The sequence below is a fragment of the Globicephala melas genome, chromosome 20 (genome assembly GCF_963455315.2).
Source record: "Globicephala melas chromosome 20, mGloMel1.2, whole genome shotgun sequence".
Taxonomy (NCBI): domain Eukaryota; kingdom Metazoa; phylum Chordata; class Mammalia; order Artiodactyla; family Delphinidae; genus Globicephala; species Globicephala melas.
In genome coordinates this window covers 52717753-52738212 of record NC_083333.1, presented here as the reverse complement: position 1 = coordinate 52738212, position 20460 = coordinate 52717753, and the positions used below count along the sequence as shown (strand labels likewise).

The window sequence follows — 20460 nt, the reverse complement described above, 5'->3', positions numbered from 1 at the left end:
GATTGGCTTCTCTTTTGAACCCAATGTAAGGAATAGTGGAACAGAGTAAGAAGAATAATGACTAGAAGACAATTAGCATACATTTTTAGTCCTGAATCTTCTACTGATAAACCTTGGAGTACTGGACAATGCATTTGATCCAGGGGCCTCAATTTCCTCATATATAAAATAAAAGAATTGGACTAGATGCCTTCCTAAGCACCTGGTTGGCTCTAACATTTCATGACTTCTTTAACAACCATAAATATTTTTAGAGAAGCACTTCTCTAATCATACCTTAAGTTCTATTTCTGCTTTATTCCACTTAAGGCTCCCCTGAATCCACTATGTTCCAACACAAGAAAGCTGACTTTCTTCAGTCTGTCACAGTCTCAAACTACTCCAAGAGTTTCTGGCTCCTTTCTTACTTCCAGATGACTATTCTCACTCCTCTCTTTCACCTAGTCTAGGGCTCCACTGCCTTTTTCTCTTTCCCGTTCATCACACCAGTAAGTGGGATGGATAAAGGCAGGCCAGGCCAGGAATTCTTTAAAGTTCTAGCCTGCTCTGGCCTCCCAAAGCAGGCAGCTTGAGGGCGGCCTCTACATACTCTCCAGCCAGCCAGGTAAACGTAGACTTGGATAAAAGCTAATTCCCAAAGGGTTCAGAAAAGCACTTCTTGGCCAGGCTGAAACCAGACCTTCTCCTTGCACCCACAGCCTTCAGTGGACTGCCTTGCTCCATCCAACATGGATAACTTCCCTGGCCAGAGCTAATGCAATATCATCTCTCGCCTTATCTATACTGGGCTTCTCAATCTCTCTTGCTCAGAATGAAAACCATCTGCAGCCATTCACCCACTGGCATTCACAGCTCAGCTCACCACACACCATAATCTGCAGAGGCAAGTGACAACTGTGAGAGCATTTGTAGGATTCCAGATCTAAGACAGTGCTGAAGGCACTACACAAACCAAACAATGTAAACAGCAAGGGAGTCTATGTAAATACAGTAAGGAAAAGAAGCCAAGGAGTGCAGCCAGAAAGGCGAAGGGCTAGGCCAGGGGAGGTGCAGAAAATCACAGATAAGGTATACAGCCTTTACAGACAACACATGCAGCAGAAATGTCAAAGTGTTGAGACTTGGCACTTGGCATATCCTGAGCTGCTAAAGCCTAAAGGGCAATTAGGCTATAATTTATATACTGTAACGCTTCAAATGCTCCTAAGCTGTAATAGAAACACAGCTCATTAAATATAGCCAATCTATCATCCCCTCAAGCACCTTGTAACTGTGCTGTGAGAAAACCAATCACCTTCACATTTAAATAAAAATATTATCTTGCCTGAGTACAGAGAAAGGGGTGTAATTTTGGGGATGAAAACCAAAATTTTTAAAGGGCAGGGTGAGAAATGGATGCAAAACTTTTAACCAACAGACCTAGTAAGTTCATGGTCTTTCTTTTTAAAAAACGTGTCAGCAAGTCTTTAGAAGCTGAATTTGGACATTAAAATCAGGGGGATTATGTTGGCAGTTATTTTTAGATCAACAGTAAGAGGTAAAAATGGGTGAAAATTGTACTTCTTTTAGAGCTACTTAGCTAAGTCCATTAAACTCAGTCCATAGGCTTCCCTGTACCTATGTTTTTGATTTTTCTTCAGTTAATACCTCTTCACTTCATCACTGAGAAAAGTTAAGAAATAACCATTGTTTCTACACATAATTTTTTAAATTTCTACACTAACTCTCACTATCCATCCTCAGCAATAAGGCTAAAGCAATCCATCCAAAGAGAACAAGTAGATTGTTAATAATTGTAGTCATTTCCTAGGACTGCTGTAATGAATTACCACAAACGGGGTAGCTTAAAACAACAGAAATTTATTCTCCCACAGTTCTGGAGCCCAGAAATCTAAAATCAAGCTGTTGGCAGCGTCACACTCCCTTTGGAGAGTGGGAGAATCTGTTCTCTGCTTCCTCCAGCTTCTGGTGGCTGTTGGCATTCCTTGACTTGTGGCCACCTCACTTCAACCTCTGCTTCTGTGGTTACACTGCCTCCTTCTCTTCTGACTGCCACATCTCCCTCTGCCTCACTCTCAGAAGAATGTCTTTATCAGGACATTTGTCATTGGAATTAAGGCCCACCCAGATAATCCAGGATGAACTCCTCCTGTCAAAATCCTTAACCTTAATCACATCTTTTGCCATACAATGTAATATTTACTCTTTTATCATACAAGGTAATACAAATTCCAGGGACTAGGACGTGGACATGTATTCCGGGAGGCCACATTCCGTCCACTACAATAACCATGATTGTCACTGTGACAACTGAAAACTTTATGACAACGTACAGCTTACAAGGTGCACTCATCTACATCATCTTACTTAATCCTCATAATAACTCTGTTCGAGGGCAGAGATCTAAAGAATTAGATACCCATTCATTCATACCTTCATTCGCTGAATAATCATTTATTGAGTACCTAGTCTTTACACAGCCAAAAGTTAAAGGTACAAAAGCACAGTACCTGCCCTTGGCAGGACGTCCAAAAGTTGTCCATAGTCATGCAGTGCCTTAAACTTTGAGATGAGAGTATGCTGCATGAGGTAGGATCAATAAAAGCTAGCTAAGAAAGCAACAATCCCATTTAGAAAATCTGTCCAAGTCTGGACTTGGACTTCCATTTTAGCCTTACCCCCTGAACTTCAGATTTCTCTCTTTACATTGTTCAGAGCCTCCTCATGGGCCTGCCACTGCTGAACCTTCAGCCCAACTCACTGCCTTAACAAAGCCTGAATGCTCTCGTTACAGAACATTACTAGAAAGCAAGGGAAAATGGCTACCAACGCTGCAGTGCCATTCACTAGTTCACTCAAGCTTGCCTGTCACTCTGAACACCACAGACTCTCTCAATTTCAGACTCTGTGTTTGTTGGGAGCACCAGGCTTGTGGATTCTTTAGAGAGTATTCTTTAAGTACACATTAAGGCCCTAAAAAAGGAATTTTGAAAATAAAAGAGAACACTGGATACTCCCTTCTACAATCAGAGAGACCTTAACCTTGTAGTATTCATACAATGAACACCTTCTACCTGGAAACTGAGTGACACCAACTTTCCAAAGGTTCTTCAAAGATAAATCATAAAGTGTCAGAGCTGGAAGGGAACTTAGACATTCGGTACGACCTCTTCTTTTTACAGTTGAGTAAGTGGGTCAGAAGTTAACGGCTTGCTCAAAGCACCCAGTGAAATTAGATGCAAAGCCTATCACAAGCTCCAGGGTCCCATGAAAAAATGTCATTAACAACCTTCTTGGAGAGAGTCAGAATAACCAGAAAGTTTATGGACAGTGTCTATTAAGATTTGGGAGAATATCTGTCATCTACAGAGATAGACACAAAAATATGAATGACTTTTACAACTGAGTAACAACTATTATACTTTATAATGAAAATGTTAAAATCACTTTGGTAACCCAGAAATCAAATGGGCTACTGTAAAATTACAAGGATGTTTAAATTACTTAGGAAGAATACGCTGTTTAAGCTGTTTTGTACTTTAGAAGCACTTATATGTAAGAAAGTAAGTTTAATATATGAAAGTTATTTCTATTAAAATAGGTCCAAGAATCTCTGCTTATTCCAGTGATGCTTTGTTCTTCTAGTTCACATAGAACTAAAACTACATTCCTTTCTTCACCTGTTCTGAAATTCAGCCTTCATCATATGCCTTCCCCATAATATCCTAATGAGGAATATTTCATTACATGCTGAGAATTAGTAACACTTCATATGTATGAGAAATGTACCCTGCAGTTTTACAAAGGACCTTCAAATATATCATTTCACCCAGTCATCACAGCAGTCCTGCGAGGTATAAAAGGGGAAATGTCTTGTCCACATTTCACAAATAAGGCATCTGAGGCTGGAAAAGGTCAAGTAATTTGCCAAAGGTTGTTACAGAACCAGTAAGTTGTGGGTCCCAGCTGGAATCCAGGTCTTCCACTATTTGCACTAAATGAAATAGCCTCTCAGGTAAAAACATGCAAGACACAAGAGATTATAAAGAAGAGGTGTTTTCTGGTTTAGCAAACCTATGTTGAAAATATTTTACCCTTGCTCAAAACCAATACTGTGGAAGATGTATCATCTTGGACTCTCAGGGAAACTTAAACCTTTTTAAACCTGTTTGATGATTAATGTCTTTTACCATTTTATCCCAAAGCAAATTGATGAAGTTTGGCGTGAAATGAGGTGGATCATGGATGCTCTACATTATGCAAGATACAAACAACCAGTTTCCGGCTTATCCATCACTAAGCTGATAGACCCCTCAGATGAGCAGAACCTAAAGAAGATCAATTCTACATCATCACATATAGACTGTCTTCCATCACCATCCCCATCCCCAGAGATGCACAGAAGAAAGGCAGTGAGCGGTAAGCAATAAGATCTAAAGTTCTATATTTCAGTCACCAGATTCTTGGTCCTATCTCCATTGATGAGGTTCTTTTGTGCTAAGTCATGAGGTCCAGCAAGCAGGAGGAAACACTGCTCAGTGGTAAGAGTCTAGAAGCACAGAGGAAACAAAATCAGAACGGGGAGGGGTAGGAAGCTAGGGCAATGACCTGAGATCACCTCCATTTAGGGGTGGGGAAGATTCAGTCCAGTTCTCGTCCAAGCTTCCAAGATACAAAAGGCATTTAACCAAAAGCAGGTAATAAAGATAACAGGCCCAGCCTCCAGTAAATAGGGAGGGACTGACAGGAATGAGGCAGGAAGTAGGTCCTAGCCTGGGTAAAGTTCATGGCAAGCTTCCCACCCACATGGCACCAATATCGTGGGGTGAGAGTTGGGAAAGAGGGAAACCGTGGATACACTAGAATCCTGAGCCTGAGGCCAAATAAGTAGACTGGTCTCATCATAGATACAACAATCAGGAGACAACTTACAGACAAGCTGGAGGAGAGGCCTAGCAAGTCGCCTCCACTCTCGGGAATTCAACTGGAGTTTACATAGCAAATACTAACTGAAAAAACATAGTTGAGTTAATACAAACTTCTACAAAACACCCTTATGCTTATAAACAGAGAGAAAGCATACTAGTCACAGACAATATAATGCTCTTGCCTAGAACATGTTAAAACTAATGCCATTTTTCTAGTTGATCAAAATAATGGTATTCAAAGCAACCTTCCTGATTCTGTAGCTTATAAAACCTCAAATTTTATAAGCTTTACAATGATAATAATTGATATTTTTAATAAACAGTTCTGAAATGTGAACTTGTCCCATAGGGGGCAGCATGGCGTAGCAGAAAGAGCTTGGGCTTAGAAATCAAAGACCTGGATTCAAATTCCAGCTTTTTTTTGCTAGCTATATGCGCTTGAACAGATTACTACGTGTAAGTCTCAGTTTCTGCATATGTAAAATGAGAATAATAACATATATACCTTGAAAAGTTACTTGTGAATAAGACAATCTATGTCAGAGGTTCATGGCACATAGTAGACAATAAATTGTAAGTATAGTATTTAATGTTATTCTTATTACAGAAAACTTCAGTGGGGACGTGAACCTTTTCTATAAGTAAGGTTATGTACATTTTTAAAACATCAATGTCTGAAAATCAAATCTTGGCTAGTGCAAGAACTTGGGGGACAGCTAATTTACATTACCAAAGGATTCTATGGTTTAACAAATAATTCAACAAAATAATTAAGTAGATTTTTATAGATTCCCAGTGGGCTGGGGATACAAATAAAATACCATCCCTGCCAGAAGCTAATCTAACAGGGGAGACAGATACATTAACAAGCAATTTCATACTAATTGCATATGTGCTATACTGAGGACATGCATAGGGTGCTACAGAGTCTAATGAAGGTGTTAACCAGGAAATCATAAGATCAAAGAGAGCTTCCTGGAAGAGGTGACAAAGTCAAGTACTGAAAGATAAGTAGGAGTTGAGCTGAAAAAGAGGAAAGAGGAAAGCATTATAGGAAGAGGAAGCAGAATGTGCAACTGTGTTGTAGTTCAGGGAACGGCAAGCAGTCTGGCTGCACTCAGGATCTAAGGATACTGCCTTTTTTTTTTTTTTCATTTAAAACAACATTTATTGGTTACCCACTATGTTCCAGGCACTCTTCAAGGTAACAGGGATATAATGATAAACAAAGCAAAGTCTGTGCTCCCACAGAGCTGACATGAAAATATAAACAAGATCATTTCAAATAGTGAATATTCCAATGCATAATACAAAACAGCAATCACGGTGGGTAGGGAGAGTGCTGAATCCACTAGGATGAACAGCAGAGACCTAGCTGTGAAGGTTACATTTGAACCAGCCACAAAAAAAGGATCCAGTTATACAAAGATCTGGAGTTGGAATATTCCAAGCAACAAAACAGCAAAAGGCTCTGAGGTGGGTGAGGGTGGAAAGAAACCCAAAGTACTGGAGCAGAGTGAACAAAGGGGCTAGTGGTAAGAGAGGCGGTACAGAGAAAGGCAAGGGCCAGATCAGGCAGGGCATGGTAAGAAGTTGGAATTTTACTCTACCTGTGATGGAAAGCCACTGAAAACTTTTAAGCAAGGATTGATATAATCTGAATTTTCTTTAGAATCCAATCTGTATGTTGCTTGAAGAGACCAATGTTGGAAGCAGGAGATCAATTAGGAAGCTTATTAACAGAGGAGACAGTGCCTCAGGACATTATGATACTATTTACCAAAAACAGGTTAGACAGGAGAAGAAACAAGCTTGAGCGAATGGGCATGTTGGATTTAGGTTAGCTTGGGGACATCCCATGCAAAAAGAAACATTCAGAAAGAAAAAAACAAGACGTATGGGGTCTGAAGCTCAGAAAAGAGAACTGGACTAATAATATAGATTTAATAATTGTTGACATATGAATGATGAAGCTATGAAAATGCTTGATATTTCCTAAACAGAGCAGGTAGAGTAAGAGAAGAGACTATGGAAGGATCCCTGTGGAACAGAACAGCGAGACTTCTTAAACTAAGAAGTAACAACCAGAGGAAGAAGATAAAATCAAGAGAGTAGTGTCACAGAAATTAAAACATATCAAATGATGGTAAAAGGTTAAATAAAACTGAAAAGCTTCTATTTTTTTTGTTTTGTTTTTTTGTTTTCGACAAGGAAGTCATCAGTAAACTTGATGACAGCAGTTTATGAAGGAAAGGAGATAGAAACCGAATAGAAGTCGATCGGGGAGTAAATGGGATCAGCAAGGATACACTCTTCAAAATCTTGGCTGTGAAAGAGGAGGAGGAGGGAGGGCAGTAGCTGGCGAGGTATAGGCTCGAAAGGGCATTTTTTAAAGGCAGGATAGATATACCCTCTGTCGTTCCCCAATTCACATAATTCTACAAACAACTCTTCAACTCTGCTTCCACTTCACAGCCCTTGTCTGCCCTCTCTACTCACAGAACTTTCCCAGTGTTTAATCTTCTCTTGGCCACAGGGTCCTAAGTGGGTCCCCCCTGGCTGTACGAGGGTGGCCTCTCCTGTGCCACATAAGTGCCAAATTCTCACGTTGGCCAGATGACGGGTTACACACACTCCCTGCTGGGAAGATCTGGCCAATTACACTCGGATTTTATTATTAACTTAAAATGTGAGCGATCATCATTCTGTTTCTTAAAATATAACTCTCTCTTGGGTCCATTTATTTCTCTGAAGCCAAGATTCCATGGGCTGTGAAACACAAAGACGTGGAGGGCAGCAAATGAAAAATGGAACCCAGTGACAGGGAAACTGTTGATAACTGGGAGAAACGTTTAGCACTGCATCCCCTCACAAGAGCAAAAGCATTTCAGAGCAATGAAGTCTGCTCCTGCATACTCTGTCCTCTCCACTAGTATGACTATTTTTAATTGTTTGGAAACCATTTATGAAGAGGGAAAAAGCCAATTTAGAAGTATATCCCCATTGGTTGCTCACAGGGCAAAGTCTGCAACACAATTCCATTCTGTGTGAGTAGGGGTCTCTTAACTTCTGAGAAGCCTGCTGGAAATACAAAGCCTATCACAAGCCTAGACTCTGGTACCAGCCCAAGATTCTGTTCTAAGGCTGTTGGGTACCTTGGATTTGTTTGTGTGTGTATGTGGTTGGACAAACAGGGTGGGAGGGCAATGGAACTCTTTAACTTACTTCCCATTTCTGTGTGGTTTTCAAACACAAAGTAGAACTCCTCTGAGTCAATTAAAATTAAGCATCTCCCAAGGACCCAAGGAGGAAAGTTGGCTCCTAGAAAAGGCAGCGCAAGGCAGGGGTGGAATGATTGGTCCATCACATGGGTATTTTCTCTCCCACTCCTTTTCTGTGGGTATAGTAGTCACAGGCAGCAGCAATTTTTTTTTTTTTCCAACACCGCTATTTCTCCTAGTGACACATGGGTGAGGCAACCGGGGGGAGGGGGGCATTGTTTCCTTCAGATATATGTGAAGATTATCCTGATCTTCCAAATGTAAATCTTCCTGGTAAGCTTTTCCCAGATGATGTTAAGATTAAGAACACTATGGCATAAACTAAACAGATCAAAGAAAAAAAATATCAACAGGAATCTGAAGATGGGAAATTAGAAGGTGAACAAGCCCCTGAGGTTCTACCCAAGGCCTGATGACAGGTTTATTAAAATTCTTTATATCTAAATTACTTAAATTCTACTCAAACACAGTAGAAACAGATTCAATGAAGCACACACACAAAAAGTAGCAATTTGGACAGTGACATATTAAAAATGTGAAGATAGATTTTTAGGGCAAATACTTCTTATTATTCCTTTCTTTCCATCCTGCCATGCCCCCTGCCTTTAAGAGAAAAGCAATGGCTTTAAATCAATTATTCTCTCCTGCAATGTCATCTCCCCATAAAGCCCTCAAAATCCACATCAATTCTACTCTGCTGTTGTTGGCCTGATCCACAGAGACCAGGAGTTGCAACACCCATTACAATGGCAAGAAAGCCAAGCTTCCTAAGCCAGCCCTAATACTATGGGCAGAACTTCCATCAAACAGCTCTTGGGTCAACCAGAGGGGAAACGCAAGGTTCTACCAGTGCTGGCCTGCCCAGTGGGCCCTCTAAGGGAAATTGAGGAGCACAACCAGGTTTATTAAAATAACAACTGGGCAAGGCGCCTACAATGCTTAATGGCGCATATGGCCTGGATCTGGGGGTGGAAGCTGCACTTTGCATTCTTTTCCAGGAAGGGAGGGAGTGGCAGTGGCCTAAATCCCTGGAAACTCTCCTCAGTGCCCTGGCTGGCATCCTGGAGATTTTCCCAGCTTGTTCTGGGAGGGGTATCCCACTCTAAGCAATCGGTTCCACTAAGTCCTATAATAAATAATACAACCACCATGAAAGTCAAATATTTAGATTCCCACTAGAGCAGTGTTTCCAAAGTGTAGGTCTTTGAACCTACAAGATAATATTTACCACTCCATACTCAAGCCCTTTTTCATCTCTTTCCTGGGTTACTACAGTTATAACTAGCTCTTCTCTTGATTTATCTCCTATCTCCCTTGCTCCTGGGAGCTACAGTAAAGAATTCACATCATTTACAAATTCAGTGCTAAATCTAGGATGAGAAATACAGTACTGGACTAACACAAGACACCCTTCAAGAGATTACTGTTCTCCTTTATTACCAACACCATTCTCACAGCAAAATCTTGAAGTTTTTCTGATTACTGGTTTGTACTTTAATGAGTCACCTCTTGATATGCTTTCTAGTTATTCTCTATTTAAAAGTGGAAAGAGTACCGCCCTGGTGGTGCAGTGGTTAAGAATCCACCTGCCAATGCAGAGGACACAGGTTCGAGCCCTGGTCCGGGAAGATCCCGCATGCCGCGGAGCAACTAAGCCCATGCGCCACAACTACTGAGCCTGCACTCTAGAGCCCCCGTGCCACAACTACTGGAGCCCACACGCCTAGAGCCCATGCTCCGCAACAAGAGAAGCCACCGCAACAAAGCAACAAAGCGTAGCCCCCACTCGCCGCAACTAGAGAAAGCCCACAGCAACGAAGACCCAATGCAGCCAATAAATAAATAAATAAATGAATAAAAACAAATTTGTTTAATAAAAAAATAAAAGCGGAAAGGATTTCAATAATATTAACACCTTCTGTTTGTAAGGCACTTAAAGTATTTTTAACAAATTTAATTCTCATTGCACCAATGGAAGACAGGTAACATAATTACCTACATGCTACAGATGAAGGGGCTAAGTTCAGAGGGGCTAAGTGATGTGCTCAAGATCATATACACAGTAAGGAACAAGACAGGACTTCAGCCCAGGTTTGTCTAGTTTTAAGATAATTGTTCTTCCTGATACAACTGGGCTGACTCAAGTCAAGTACCACCAAATATAAAGCAAAATGAAAAAAATAAAATAAAGCAAAATGATTTAGGTGATTGTTTTCAGACATTTCTATGGCAGATGAAGTAAATTAGATCTTTTCAGGCTGCTTTCAGTATTGCTTTTAAGAGGCAATCAAATCTCTTTGCTCTGTAAGTGCTCAGATTTCAATATTCGTTTCAGTTTCAGTTCAACCCAGCATTCTCTACTGAGAGCCTTGTATGTACCAGATACAGTACAAGAGGCTAATAATACAGTGATGATTAATTCACACTCTAGTCCTCATGGTCTGTTCATATGTCCATGCTCAGATCAGATGATCTGGGAAATAGAGGATTTGCATGTCCCTTTGCTTGACTCCTTCCTTAGCCCATTCCTTCACTGACTGGCTTCTTCAACATTTACTAAGCAGAGATGAACAAGACATAGTGCATGCCCTCTAGAGTTCACAGTTAATGAGGGAGATAAAAATACAAGTGAATAATTTATAATAAACCTTGATAAATGCAGTAACAGAGATATAAATAAAATGCTTTATGAACCAAAAGAACTGAGCAACTAACTCCACCTGGGGAAATCAGCACAGGCTCTTCCTGAGAGACTGAGTCTTAAAATATGATGCTCCACTGAAATATTAGAATGTCAGCCCTTTAAAGCATACCTTCATATACTCCTTATGCCCCTACAACCAACAAATGCTCACTATTTGTATGCTGAGAGGTCAAAGTGCAAACCGTTCTTATAGAGCATTTGATCTGATATGGGCTGGAGAGAGGAAAAAAGTGACACAAACTCCTCAGCAGTTGCTTCTAGACATATCATTTTTACTATCAGACTTCTAGTGGGTTAAATGGTGGCCACTAAAAAGACACGTTCATGTCCTAACCCTCAGAACCTGCAAATGTGACCTTATGTGGAAAAAGAGTCTTCACAGATGTGATTCAGGTCCTGAAATAAGATCATCCTGGATTACCCAGGTGAGCCCTAAATCCAACGACAAGTGTCCTTATAAGACACAGATGAGAGTGCATGTGAAGACAGAAGCCGAGATTGGAGTGATGCAGCCCAAGGAATGCCAACAGCCACCAGAAGCTGTAAGACGCAAGAAAGTATTCTCCCCTAGAGCCTCCAGAGGGAGTGCAACCCTGCTGACACCTTAATTTCAGACTTTCTCGGCTTCCAAAGCTGTGAGAGAATAAATTTCTGTTGTTTTAAGCCATGAGTGTGTGGTAATTTGTTACAATAGCCACAGGAAACTAATACAAGACCTAACGTGTTTCTCTTACTAAGAGCTTAATACAGCTATGTGTGGGCGCCGTGCAAAGTGAATCAGATGAACCAGGTCCCAGCCCTCAGAAAGCTTCCACAGAAAGCCATGGGAATTCTAAGGTAAATGGCAGTAGAGCAGGTCTTTGGAGTGAGTCAAATCTGCGTGTAGGTTCCTATTCTGCCACTTATCAGCTTATACGAATTGGAAATTTTAATAAGCCTAGACTTCAGTATTCTTATCTGCAGAATGGGAACTGGTGTAAAAATTAAGTAAGATAAAGCACCTAGAGCACTTAGCATGATGGCTGGCCCACAGTACGTACTAAGTAAATAGCGAGTATTGTTATTACTATTGTGGATGCAAATGAATAGTACATATGGATAGCTGAATAGACAACAGTGATCAGATAGAGAAGAAAGTTCAACTAAAGTCAATTTTCAACTAATTGCATGGATCTTATTTCCAGCCCAGTTTCAAATCTTCAGTTAACCTCTCTTTTTTATGACCCCTGTGGCACCTACCACTGCCATCATCAAAAACAGCCAACAGTTCTGACACCCGATTACTTGCAGTTCCCAATTTTTCCCACTAAAGATAGGGAAAAGTACTGTCTAAAATTTGTTTTAAGAATTTCAAAGTCATTCAGCCCAAGCCTTTATCCAGTTCTCTCCTTTTAACTTGAAAAGCTATGTCTGTCTTCTTCCCTAACCAGGAGTCCTTACATCTTTTTCACTAAGGACCAATGACAGCACTTGTGCTCCCTAGTGATCACCCCGCCTTGTTATTTCCATCAACGTACTACTCATATCTTCAACAGTTCCCTTTCCAACAGTTCCTTCTTCTCTACCCACAAACATCTTCCCTCAACTTTGCTACCCTACCACATTCCCATTCCATCCCTCCAGGATGCTCTGGCCAGTTGCTTAAGTTCAACCTGTCCCAAATTAAATTTACCATCTCTTCCACTGCCCAACCCTGCTGCAATTAAACTCCTCTGGTTTAATGCTACTCCTATCTCCCAGGCACCAAGGCCTGAAACCTATTAGTCATTTCAGGGCCTTTGCACTTCTTTCTCCAAGTTGTCTGGAAGACTGCTCTCTAAAATGTTCACATAGCTGGTTCCTTCTGATCACTGAGGTCTCATCTAGACTCCAGAGACTCCTGGCTACCTTATTAAAAGAACCTCCCTCCCAAGTCACTCTCTAGCTGAAGTCCAGTTTCATTTTATTCATAGAACTTTACACTCTTTGAAGTTAATCTTATGTATATTCTTATTGTCTAATCCTTATGTATGTCTAATCCTTATGTAATACATAATCTTATGTATATTCTTATTGTCTAATCCTCCCTCTGTGAGCTGCCTGAAAGCAGAGACCATGTCTGTCTATCACAAAATAGGTGCTCAGTAAACATCTTTGAATGAATGACCTTCCTGGACTTCTCTTTTCTTCCACGTAACCACCACTCTTGCTCAGCCCCACAACCTAAAAATGTAAATATTTAAAGGAAACATAGCTTGGACAACAGCCTCCCAGCTGGCCTCCCTGCTGTTTCCTCCTGATCCAGTTCTTCTTACATCCTACCTGCTACATAATTATCCTAAATCACAGCTCTCATCTTGTCAATTATGTCTTCAAAATTCTCTGATAATTACCCACTGGTGACAAAATTAGGTACAAACTCCTTATCTAGGTATTCACTGCTCTCCTCTGGCTCCACCCTACCTTTTAAAAAACTTAAATAACCTCTTTTAACCATTTATTTAAAATAATTATAAGAACAGCAGGTTGCAAAGAAATGTACAGGAATTCCCATGTTCTCTTCCCCCAGCCTCTCCCCAGTGTTCACATCTTACACAGTTCTTATATCAATACAATATCAAAACCAAGAACCTGATATAATGCACAGTTTCTCCAGATTTCACCAGTTATACATACACTTCTGCATGTGTGTATGTATGTGTGTGTGTGCACATGCACATAAGCATGCAGGCTCGCTTGTATGTAATTTGTCAGGCTCTGTGTAATTTGTCACATATGCGGCCTTGGGTAATCACCACCATAGTCAAGATACTCAATTGTACCGTCACCACCAAACTTCCTCTGTTACCCCTTTATAGCCTTACCCACCACCCCTCCCCACATCCTTGCCCCTGGCTAGTACAAATCTGTACTTCATCTCTATAATTATTTCATGAATGTCACATAAATGGAATTCTTTATTTGTACTGATGAGTATTATTCCACTGTATGGATGTATCATGCACCCACTGAAGGATATTTGGGTAGTTTCCAGTTTGAAGCTAATACCAATAAAACTGCTATGAACATTCATATACAAGTTCCTGCATGAAAATAAACTTTATTTTTCTAGGATAATTCCCAAGAGTGAAACTGCTGGCATCTTACTTTTGTAGCCTCATTTTCCCAAAATTCCATTCCTGTTCCCATATTATAGTCAAACAGAACTACCTGTATTGTTTCATTTTCCTCTCTGGTTTCTAAGCCTCTCATCAACATTTGCATATTTATTATTAAAAGCTGCCTCAAAACACTTTTTGAAAGTGAAGAAATAAATTAAATAGATAGAAATAGAGATGAATGAATGGAGAGAAAAAATAGAGATGATGGAGTACTTTATCAATCCTGTCCCAATAAAATGTGATCTCCTTCCTATAAACCTGCATCTTATTTGCTAAACTTCTTTTATAAAAGGTATGTTCTTCCACAGTCTCATAGATGCATATATGCCCCTGCCTCCATTAAAACAGTAAAATCCCTGAAGCAGATCCTTTGTTATTAATTTTATATTCAGTCAGCCACCAAACACAGTGTTTCTGTTAGAGCAGCAGCTGAAGCAAAACAAAATCTTCATTGTTGAATAAATGGATGAATTAAATATCTTTGCCCTAAGAGGGCTCTGGTCCAACCAGGAAACCAGGATGTTATATTTGCATTTAAAAAGATAACTAATAATACAAGTCTATACAGGCTAAGTAAGTGCCAAAGGATAATTGAAGGAAAAACTACTTCAGCAGTGCAGACAAGTGGGCAATCCTTTCTGGGACAGTTGGGGGCTGCTTCCTAAAGAAGGCTTTGTTTGAGGAGACCCTTGAACAGATGAGTAGAAACCCCCAAAATAAAAAGGGAGTCCTTTTTGATAGCCATTATTTAAAGAACCACATAAGGGTTGATCTCATTCTTTGTAGCTGCTGGATAACATTCCATAGTATGGATGTGCCCAAATTTTTAAACCATTCTCCTAATAATAAACACTTAGGCTTGTTATCAGTTAGGATTAAGTCTGGACCCTTGTTACAGAAAACCTAAATAAGGGTGTCATTAACACAAGATATTTTATTTCGCTCTTATGTGAAAGAAGCCCAGAGGTAGACAATTCAGCAACAGTATGTGGACTCCATCGTCTTCAGATACCATGCCCCCTTTTTCAGCTCCACCATCCTAGCACATGGCTTCCTTTTCCGAGGTTGCCTTGTGAGCCCAGCCAACACATCTTGTTACAGGCAATTGGAAGGAAAGAGGAAAAACAAAATGGCCTATCTCCCAGCTAAGCCAGCTCCCCTAATGCAGCCTTCCAAAAGTTTCATACCATACTTTCAGTTCTATCTCACTGGCCAGCATTTAGTTATGTGACCATGCCTAGCTGCAAAGGAAGCTGAAAAAAACGTGGTCTTTTACATGAATGCACTGCTGTCTCATACAAAATTTAAGATTTTGTAACTAAAAAAGGATAATGGATGTTGGGTAGAAGCCAGCAGCAAGAGAACAAAACTGAAATCTTTCCCTGCCAATGAGTAAGAAACGTCATCTTCTACAGTCAGGAAAAAGAAAAGAGGAAAAGAAACACTTCATACCCTGACCCTGATATAAACAAACAAGCAAAAAATATATATATTACATCTGGTTCTAGTCCCTAAAATAGAAGAAACCTTAATCCCATTTGTGTAAATTACTAACTCCCTAACAAAATTTTTTTCCCTTAAGTTTACAGTATTCTTATGATAATCATACTGATTTTCCACCATGCACGACTAACTATAACCTTGTAACCCTGTGGGTTTTTACTTTAAATACCTGTTGTATTTTTTCATCAGCAAGCCAGCACTGAATTTGGACTCCCTTGCAGAACTTTGCCAAGTAAAGTATTTTTCTTTTCTTAAACTATTTTTCTTTTCTTAATGCTTCTGTGTCTCTAAGTCTTCCTTTCACAGTAGTCTCAGCCACAAGATTATTTCTAGTTTTATAAATCATGTTACAGTGAACAATTTGTAAATGCCTCCATGTACACATAGGGACAATTTCTCAAACATAGATATCTGAAAAAGGACTTGCTGGGACAAATGATATGCACATTTTTAATATATTCTACCAAGCTGCTATCCAAAGAGCCAGACCAGTTTCTATTCCCACCACCATTATATGAGGGTTCCTGATTTCCCACACATCACCAATACAAGAGATTATCATTTTTATCTTCAGCAGATCTGATGGGCAAAAAAATGCCTTGTTTTTAAGACCAAAAGACAACCCTCAGAATGGGAGAAAATATTTGCAAATGAAGCAACTGACAAACGATTAATCTCCAAAATTTATGAGCAGCTCATGCAGCTCAATAACAAGAAAACAAACAACCCAATCCAAAAATGGGCAGAAGACCTAAATAGACATTTCTCCAAAGAAGATATACAGACTGCCAACAAACACATGAAAGAATGCTCAACATCATTAATCATTAGAGAAATGCAAATCAAAACTACAATGAGATATCATCTCACACCAGTCAGAATGGCCATCATCAAAAAATCTAGAAACAATAAATGCTGGAGAGGGTGTGGAGAAAAGGGAACACTCTTGCACTGCTGGTGGGAATGTGAATTGGTTCAGCCACTATGGAGAACAGTATGGAGGTTCCTTAAAAAACTACAAATAGAACTACCATATGACCCAGCAATCCCACTACTGGGCATATACCCTGAGAAAACCAAAATTCAAAAAGAGTCATGTACCAAAATGTTCATTTCAGCTCTATTTACAATAGCCCGGAGATGGAAACAACCTAAGTGCCCGTCATCGGATGAATGGATAAAGAAGATGTGGCACATATATACAATGGAATATTACTCAGCCATAAAAAGAAACGAAATTGAGCTATTTGTAATGAGGTGGATAGACCTAGAGTCTGTCATACAGAGTGAAGTAAGTCAGAAAGAAAAAGACAAATACCGTATGCTAACACATATATATGGAATTTAAGAAAAAAATGTCATGAAGAACCTAGGGGTAAAGCAGGAATAAAGACGCAGACCTCTTAGAGAACGGACTTGAGGTTATGGGGAGGGGGAAGGGTGAGCTGTGACAGGGCGAGAGAGAGTCATGGGCATATACACACTAACAAACGCAGTAAGGTAGATAGCTAGTGGGAAGCAGCCGCATGGCACAGGGATATTGGCTCGGTGCTTTGTGACAGCCTGGAGGGGTGGGATGGGGAGGGTGGGAGGGAGGGAGACGCAACAGGGAAGACATATGGGAACATAGGTTTATGTATGACTGATTCACTTTGTTATAAAGCAGAAACTAACACACCATTGTAAAGCAATTATACCCCAATAAAGATGTTTAAAAAAAAAAAAAAATGCCTTGTTTTTGCTTCAACTTGCATTTCCCAAATTACTACCTAATTAGTAATTATAGTCTACCTAGGTTGAATATCTTTATTATGCTTATTGGCCATTTGTATTAATTATTCTTTGAATTGTCGGTTATCTTCTACCTGTTCAGATTGTCTTCTTACTGATTTACAGGAGATCTATATACATCCTGTATATTAATCTTTTGTTATACATGTTATTACTATTTTCTTCCAATCGACCACTTACCTTTTTACTTTGTTTATGTGATCATTTGTTTTTACAAAGTATTAAACTTTAATGTAGTCAAATTTATCAGTCACTTCTTTTCTGACTTCTGGGGTTTTGCCTTGCTTAGAAAGACCTTCCTACCCAAAATTACAAACATACTGTCTTCTAATACTTGTACAGTTTGCTTGTTATATTTAAACTACATGGAATTTATTTTTATATTTGAGATGAGGCAGGACTTTCTCTAATAATTTACTAAAGGGATAACCAATTGTCCCAACACTATATACTGAATAATCTATTCACTCCCCTACTTTGAAATGCTATCTTTACCACATGTTCAATTATCACACTGAATTAAGACTGTTCCTGGACTTTATATTTCTGTTCTACAGATCCATCTGTCCATCTGTACACCAATACTACAAAGTTTTAATTACCAAAGCTCTATAATATATTTTGATACCTCATAAATCAGGCTCCTCCCTACTGTACCTCAAAAAAAGTTAGCTATTCTCACAAATTTTCTTTTCCAGATAAATTTTAAAATCAATTTTCTAAATTCCATTTAAAAACCCTATGGTGGGGACTTCCCTGGTGGCACAGTAGATAACACTCCGTGTTCCCAATGCAGGAGGCCCGGGTTCGATTCCTAGTCAGGTAACTAGATCCCACATGTATGCCGCAACTAAGAGTTTGCAAGCCACAACTAAGGAGCCCACCTGCCACAACTAAGACCCTGTGCAACCAAATAAATACTAAAAAAGAAAATTCTGTGGAGATTTTTGAATGGAATTGCCTCAAATTTAGAGATTTCTTGTTCTTTTTAAGAGGACTTTCATGTTTTCAAAATGAGCATATATTTACCAAGTACCTATTATGGACTGAGTTCTGTGGGAAATTCAAAGGATTGTAAGGCAGTCTTTGCCCTACAGAAATGTACAACCTGATTGGGAAAAAGATATAAACAACTAGTGCATTAAATGACAAATATCTACAAAACTAACTTGTGGCTCAGTATGATTGGTGTCGTATGCCCTTTGAGGCTGATTTTCACCTCTGATTTTACTTATGTTTTGTTTTTTTCTTTGGCCTTAATTTTTTTTCGTTTTAAACACCTGACAACGTGGTAAGTATTTATACATATAAACCATTTATTTCTTTTTTACAGTCACCCTAAGTAAGAAGTTCTACTGTCATCCCCATTTTGCAGATAAAAAAACTGAAGCTCAGAGAAGTTAAGTAACTTTCCCAAGATCACAGAGCAATCTGGAGGACAACTAGGATTTGAAACCAGGTTTCCCTGACTTCCACCACCATAACGCCTCCTCTCCTTCCTTCCCCCTTTTAAGTTCCTGCTACTTTATCAAATGTAAAAATCATCTCTGAAATAAAACTAGGGAACAAATAAATGAATGACATCCAGCTTTGTTCCTGTTTCATCCTCTCTCCACAAGCCCAGTGAACAGTAAAATTAGATGTGGGGAAGGAGGGCACATTCCCCTCTGCTGCTGCAAAGGGTGGTTGGTCCTGTCCGAGTTCCTCTCCTTCCTTTCCCTTTTAGCTAAGAACTTACAGGGCCCTACGCCGAATGAAAAAGTGTGGCCCCGTGTTCAAAAATTATTAAAATGTCAAGAAATGAGAGCAGACCACTAAACGAAGCGCAAGCCCTTCTAGGCACGGAAGAGGGATGGGGGAGGGCCTCAACCACAGGACCCTCCTTGAGCCCTGGCTAGGAGTTTCTCTTATCTCTAACAGCAGTCTCTGGCTTTGCAGATTCACAGCCCTGCTCTGACGAAGAAGGCTGCTCCGAAGTCTTCTTCCCCACTGACAGCGACTACGACTCCAGTGACGCCCTGAGTCCCCGAGAGCTGGACCTGGTCTACCTGTCATCGCACGACATCGCCCAGCAGGCCCGAAGTGGCCTGAGCGGAAGCGCCCCCGACGTCCTGCAGGTGCACGACACGAAGCCTCCGTCGGGGCCACGCCAGGATGCCCAGGGCCGCGGCGCGCGGCCCGAGGCCGACCACTCGTGCACCGAGCTCCTGCACAGCCTGACCCTCACAGGCCCCGCGCCCAAGAACCACGCCAAAGTAGCACCGGGCACGCGGCCGCCGCTGGGCTTCCTGGGAAAGCGGAAGCTGGCCAAGTCCCCGCACTATGGCGGCTTCAGCCGCCACTACCGTTGGCTGCGCATGCACAGCGAGACGCAGTCGCTGTCGCTGTCCGAGGGCGTGTACACGCAGCAGCTGTCCCGGGCCTGCGGCCTGGGCCAGGAGCCCGGGGAAGCTGAGCGGCTGGCACCTGCCCAAGAAGGGCCGCGGGGCCTGGCTCTGGCCCACGCCGCCAGCCTCCCAGAGGAGCGGAAGGGCAGCCTCCAGGATCCCAGGCCTGCGGTGCGCCGCATCTACGTGGAGCCCTACCCCGCGGCCCTGATGGACGCCAAGCCTTGGGAATCCTTGAGCCCGCCCGCCGGAGGCCCCTCGGGTCTGCCCAGCCTCACGGGCCCGGAGATGAACCCAGAGGGCCCGACCCCCTCCCCTGTGTCGGAAATACTCAGCAGCATGCTTTAGGGAGGCCCACGACTGGCTGTCCACAGTTCCACTGTGCGTCCCTGCATTTTCCATCACCCTACCCCCAGCCTGCCCCCACCCCACCATGTCCCCACCCATTTTTAAATGGTTTGAATGTTAAAAACCCAAAGGTTACAGGTTCAAGGTCCTCTTTTTTAGAGTTGGAGTGGAGGCGACAGTTGCCAGTGTCATTCCCAGTTCAGCCTATAAAGGGCATAGAAAAGCTTTTGTGTCAACATGGAGTCCTGGACACAACGGTTCAAACATGCCATCCTATTGGTGGCACCTGTGGCGGAGGTAGGACAACCCAAAGAGCCACCCTCAATTCTGCAACTGGTTATGTAATCTGACTCCTGAGCTTAGGCTCTTTCATGCATT

The 20460-nt window shown here is 41.1% G+C and overlaps 1 protein-coding gene across 1 annotated transcript in view; it reads left to right on the top strand.

Annotated features, from left to right (window-relative positions):
* Positions 1 to 20082, top strand: part of ANKFN1 (ankyrin repeat and fibronectin type III domain containing 1) — a 263593-nt gene extending 243511 nt beyond the window's left edge. The window contains exons 18-19 of the mRNA XM_030881631.2: positions 4206 to 4419; positions 19286 to 20082. Coding sequence (XP_030737491.2) covers positions 4206 to 4419; positions 19286 to 20082 — 1011 coding nt within the window. The remainder of the gene's footprint in view (positions 1 to 4205; positions 4420 to 19285) is intronic.
* Positions 20083 to 20460: the final 378 nt, after the last annotated feature.